We start from the raw sequence: 6000 nt of genomic DNA on the forward strand, positions 1-6000 counted from the left end.
CTGTAGGAGCTCAGCAGCCATTCATTAGCACAAATTGTGCTAAAATCGAGTTATTTACAGGGTTATTTGCCTTCTCAACAACCCTATGAAGAAGACACTGTTCTACAGAGGCAGCTGTGGGGCACAATGCTGAGTCACTTGCTGTGGGCGAGAGGGTGACAGGATGGGAGTGGGCCCTACCTGTGCCTCCAACGCCTGCCCCTCAGTGTGGGTTTTCTCCTCCCCGCTTCTTCTGCAGGTAAGATCCTGGTTCACTGTGTCATGGGCCGCAGCCGGTCAGCCACCCTGGTCCTGGCCTACCTGATGATCCACAAGGACATGACCCTGGTGGACGCCATCCAGCAAGTAGCCAAGAACCGCTGCGTCCTCCCCAACCGGGGCTTTCTGAAGCAGCTCCGGGAGCTGGACAAGCAGCTGGTGCAGCAGAGGCGACAGGCCCAGAGCCAGGACAGTGAGGGGGATGGCAGGGAACTGTAGGGCCCGACTCACCTGGCCAGCAGAGGCACTGGGGACAGAGGGGAGAGGCACAACATAGCCCTGGCCTAGGACTCCAGATAAGGGACAGTTAAACCAAAGTTCGACTTCTTCCAAACCATCTTGTTCAACTTCCCCATGTGTGCTGGGGACAGGGAGGACCCAGAGTTGCCCCCGGGCAGAGCCGAGCACTCAGTCTCTCAGTGAAATGGGAGGGACGGGCTCCCGGCTCTGGGTCACAGAGGAGCATGCGACGCTGCACAGTCTCCCTGCCTTGCTTTTGTTTTTTTTTTGATGAGAAGGAAAGGATTTTAAAATGTGTAGGCATTATGTTGTGATTAAACGTTTGGCTTTGTCTGAAAGGAAATTCACGTTCTTATAAAAAGTATTTTAAAATAGAAATTGCTTTTCCAACTACAGAACAGTACTGGGTGAGCGGTGTCACAGGAGCGCCCGCGTAGCCGTGGAGGCTGCTTCCCGGCATCCTGCGTTTCTGTGGCATCCCCTGCACCCCGTTTGTCTTTTCAGCAGAACCCCCAGGCTCACGCCACCATCTCTAGATGTGCTCCTCCAGCTGGGTGGGGAGGGGTCCTGAACCCCCGTACAGAGGCCCCGGCTTCAGGCTTCCCCCACTTTCCTGAGGGACCCAGGGCTCCTCAGACTCTTAGCCAGGGCTGCCACTACTGAGAAAAATTCAATGAATTGTGGTGAATTTGGACAAGTAGGAGTTTGACTTTCTAATTTTGGGGGAAAAAAGGGAGGAGACCCTCTCTAGCGGGACCTCAGGGAGGCTCTTTTCACGTGGGTTCTAGTCAAAGCAACACGAGCTGGTTTTCAGGCACAGCAGAAAGTATTTGCAAATTGTTGTCTGCTGTGGAATGGGAGGATGGGGCAGCCAGGTAAGCTCAGGTGTGGCGTTTGCCTCCCCGAGAGCTAAGCCAGCACCATGGCTGCGTGATTTCCACTCTGAAGGAGAAAACGGCAGCAGGCACGAAGCGGGTAGTGACAGCTTCCAGGGTCAGGAATCCCAAACCCGACAGAACCCAAAGAGAGTTGCTGCTGTTGGAGATGCTGGCCGTCAAGGACCAGACACGGAAACGGCCTGGAGAAACCAGAATGTGATAAAGGCCTTCTAGGAAAAAACGAAAAGGGGCCTGGTTCTTCAGTTTGGTTGTGGTTTCCAGCAGAATGAAAGAGGAAGTTATTGATGGGTGGAGGAGAGAATCCCGGGCCTCAGCAGATGTGTAAGCCACCTGAGTCACCCTGTGACCTTTGGGGATATGCCCTGCTTTGTGCCCCTGTGGCTGGGCCTGGCTTCCTGGGACTGCCTCGAGTCTGCTCTGAGAGTCGCCTTGGCTCAGGAGGAGCCAAGGCCCTCATGTTCACATGCACATGGGGCTTGGGGGGGCATCCCCGGGGACTCCCTCATGGTAAGAGCACTGGTCTTCTAATACATTTTGAAACCTGAAACACTGCAAAGGGGTTGCAAAGCAAAAAGGCAAAGATGATACATAAACAGAAATGTGCAGTGAATTGATGTGTCCTGGTGCTAAGATAGAAAAGGGGTACATGTTCCCTCTGAAAGTGCGAGAGTCCTGAACTGGACAAAGATGGAGTGTATCAGTCACAACTCATGTGGCTGTGAGGGAGAGAGCAATACTGGGTGTGGGACGACTACAGATGATGGAATTGCTTAATGACTCATACTTGGGTGTGAGGGGACCATATTCCGGCTCTTGGGAAAGAGATGCAGGCCAAAAGGGACCTAGGGTCATAGTGGCCCCAACCTGGGCTTCCCCATCAGGATCCTGCTACCCCCGTCTGAACTCTCTTATTGCTTAGCTCTGATCTGTTCCATGTCCAGAGAGAAGTCAGTATTTCCATTTTAATGAATATTTACATTTAGATGAATTCACGTTGGGGAGGATAGAGCATAGCTAGGTGCATTGCTGGTGTTTCCTGAGCGCCCCACACTTTCCTCATGCTCTCATCTCTTTGTGGGACTCTGGGTCCTGCCGAAGGCAGCAGAAGCTGAGAATGGCAAAATTGCAGTTATGGTCTCTTCTAGATGACTCCTGGGAGCCAGAGGCAGGAGAAAGGAGGAACAGAAGTTTTTGCAAAAGTGTTTCAAGTCTTCAGAAGTAAGGTAGGAAATATTTGTTTGGTTACCAAGTGCCTATTGAGAACCTACCACATGCCAAAACCTGGGTTAGGGGCCAACAGGAAAAATGAAAATGCACGTTGTGATAAAGCACAATGCAGGAAATAGGCATGGAGGTGGAGAAAAGTGGGGAAGGGGAGAAACCCTCTTTAGGCGGGGTGGTCAAGGAAGACCTCTCTTAGACATGAAGACACAAACCTTCCGAATGTGCTGGAGCATTCGAGGCTGAGGAGCTGCGCATCACTGAGGCCGGAGCTGGCGGCTGAGAGCGGGAGTGGAAGGAGGGGCGGAGAGACTTGATTGTATTCCAGGTGCACAGAAGATTCACTGAAGGGTTTTAAGCAAGTGTTTCAAGATCACTCTGGAAAGATCCTTTGGCTGAAGTATGGAGAACAGGTTGTAGGGAGTTAAGAAGTGAGGCAAGACCAGTTAGGAGGCTGTTGACAGGAGAGGAGGAGGTGGACTGGCCTGACAGCGCCAGGGGATTAGTATTCCAAGATTATTTTGGAATTAACCCAGAAAATGGACAGGACCTGCCGAGACGGGGAGGGGAAATGAGGGTTAACTGATCTGGTCTCTCAGCAGTGCTTTAACACTGAGATGGGGTGGACCAGAGCAGGAATGGAGGAGGAGTCAGAAATCACCAGTTCGGTTGTTATGCAGATGTACAAAAGGTGTCCCAGGTCATTTGATATGGCATCTAAAGCTCAGAGGAATGTTCACAGCTGGGGATGTAATTCTGGGTGTCACCTGCAGAGAGGTGGAATTTGAAGTCATCATACTAGATGAGATGATGAGAGAAAAGAGAGAAAATACTCCCGGCCCGAGTGTTGCAGAACATGAATGTTTATAGCTAAGCCTGGGTGGAGGAGGAAGGTCCAGGAAAGGGGACAGAGAAGATAGAAGGAACGATGGAACCCTGGGTACAGAGAAATGGAAGGTGCTGCTTCATAATGTAACAATACTTGTACTTTGAGTATCTAAGATTGATTGTAGACCAAGGCTTGCTTGCAGCCACAAAGGGACCTGTATTTACATAGCACTTAACAGTTTTTACAGCAACATGCATTCATTAGACAAGCCTTTAAATCAGAGAGGTGACAAATTAGGGCCTTTCAGAGCACAGTGTTCTAGAAAAAAAGAGCTGGGATTTGGAAAGACCTGGGTTTGTTTCAGCTCACACATTTTAGCTGGGTGAATTTGGGTAATTAATGTAGCTTAATCTGAGCCTCAACCTCCTGATCTGTACATTGGAAAGAATGGCCCCATTTCCTGCACAAGTTGGGTGTGTGGGAGGAGTTTGTGAAAGCTTTGTGACAATATTGTGAGTCATTACTTCTAAAACAGAATGTTGGTGAGGAAGGCGGATGCCCTCATACCTGGGCAGGCACCACTTGGCAACTATTAAAAAGTGAGGCTGGCAACTGACCACCACTTGGTACGACTCTTCTAAATAACAGACCACAGTTACGATTTTAAACAATGTGGCCTGTTAATGAATCTCAATCTAATGGTGTATTTCAGCTTTGATGAATCCAAGTTCCTGTTTCGCCAAATCCTGGGCGTCACATTCAGATGTGAACTGATTTCTCTAGTGAGAGTGGGTAAGGTGGAGGGCAGGGTGTTCTGAGGCCATCTCAGATCAGCAGTTTCCTTCCCATGCTAAGCCTTTCTGTTCCATCAAGGAATGTGGGGACTGGGGCCAGCAGGGAAGCTCCTAGTCCTAGCTCTGCTGCAGTTCTTAGGGAGCCTGGACAACCGAGGTGTCCCTGGGACTGTTCTTAGATTTGGGTTTGGCAGGTCTGGGGCAATGCCTGGGACTCTTCCACAAGCTCCCTTAGAAGGCTGTTAGGCCGGCAGGGTATGGGAACCCAGACATCGCACAAACCACAAGGTGTGATTAGCAGGCCACGGCCAAAGGGAACACAGAGGGGAATCTCAGCCCCCAGAGAATCTTAACCCAAGAGGAAAGAGACAAAATATGTGACAGCTTCAGGTTGGGGCCCGTGGGGGGCTCTGTGTAGCTTCCCCATCAGACTGCTTGCAGGCCCCAACCCCACCTCCAGGGCTCGGGCAGCCTCTTGCCCGATGTGTGGCCCACTGGGCTGCCCAGTCCTTGGCCACTCCTGAATGGACGCAGTGTTGGATTTGTGCAGGCACAGACCACCACTTCCCACTCGGAGCATGTTTCAGAGGTTTCTTTTCCTACTAGCACAGCACCTTAAATGGATCTTTTCCCTTTGTGCCTATGGCCCTTGCAGACGTGTCTTCTTGGAATCCCTTCCTCAGCTATTACATATATTACCCCCATTGACTTTGCACTTGAGGAAGGAAGGGACTAAAAGATAACATCGTGACACTAAACCCAATATACTTGGTAACTGTGAAAGAAAATAACCATACGGGTGAGAGTACAAGGCAGAACTCCACTGGGCACCCTCCGTCTGCACAAGGCCTTTTATTCTGGTGTGTATGCTCTATCCTGCCTTTGCATGATTTTGGGTCCACTTTAAGGCTTATATCTATGCTTTGTGCAACATCTAATTTTTTTGTGTTGGACCAACAGTGCAAAAGCAACTTTTTTCCTCCACAGGGTAGTGACCTGCTTAACAGGAGTTGCGAGCACACATGTTCAGACACCTGGAGAGCTCAACGGGCCAGTTTCACACGGGTGCTAGGTCAAGAATTCATTTCTAGACTTACTGCTCCAATAACCAAATTCAAGCAACACTCAGAACTTTCTCTGAACGCTATACTTGTGAATATTCACTTTTGGCAGGGGGTCTAAACTTTAGGCTCTAAAGAAAACATACAATTAATCATTCACAACAGAGCAAAACGTTCACACTTTTTAAAAAGAAGACGATGTTTCAAACATACAATCCCAGATTGGGTGTTTTTTGGTATTAATCTTTATAAAAAGGAAGTTTGCGACCCTGGTGCGAGGCTCGGAGGGTGTTTCTACAGACGGTGCGAGTGAGGCAGCTGGATATTTGTGCGGGATCTCTTTGCAAATGAAGATCAAAGTCCAAAAGAAAAAAACAATTTCACTTTATTTTAAAGACAATGATTGGCATACAGAAGGTATGCACTCGCATAAAATAAACTTTCATGAAAAGCATTAAAATCCATTATAAATTAATTTATTAAATAGGTATTTGGTATATGTGATGGTTTTATTAGATATTACTCTTATTTATTGCCAACCCCTCCCCCAAAGTCAAAACAAATCAGAAAATCCCGTAACTCCAATTTACACTAAATAATTTATTTTCCCAAAATGTGTATGTGTTCTGAGGCGTGACACATGATACAGTTCCATTGGTCATTCTCTATCAATCATAATATGACAGGACACAAGAGGC

At 48.7% G+C, this 6000-nt stretch overlaps 1 protein-coding gene across 3 annotated transcripts in view; it reads left to right on the plus strand.

Moving 5' to 3' along the window:
* The window catches only part of DUSP29 (dual specificity phosphatase 29), a 36034-nt gene extending 35198 nt beyond the window's left edge, over positions 1-836 (plus strand). For all 3 annotated transcript variants that reach the window (XM_065520880.2, XM_005565420.5, XM_005565421.5), the window contains one exon: positions 239-836. In XM_065520880.2, coding sequence (XP_065376952.1) covers positions 239-477 — 239 coding nt within the window. In that variant the 3' untranslated portion in view covers positions 478-836. The remainder of the gene's footprint in view (positions 1-238) is intronic.
* Positions 837-6000: the final 5164 nt, after the last annotated feature.

This window comes from Macaca fascicularis, chromosome 9 (assembly GCF_037993035.2).
Source record: "Macaca fascicularis isolate 582-1 chromosome 9, T2T-MFA8v1.1".
Taxonomy (NCBI): domain Eukaryota; kingdom Metazoa; phylum Chordata; class Mammalia; order Primates; family Cercopithecidae; genus Macaca; species Macaca fascicularis.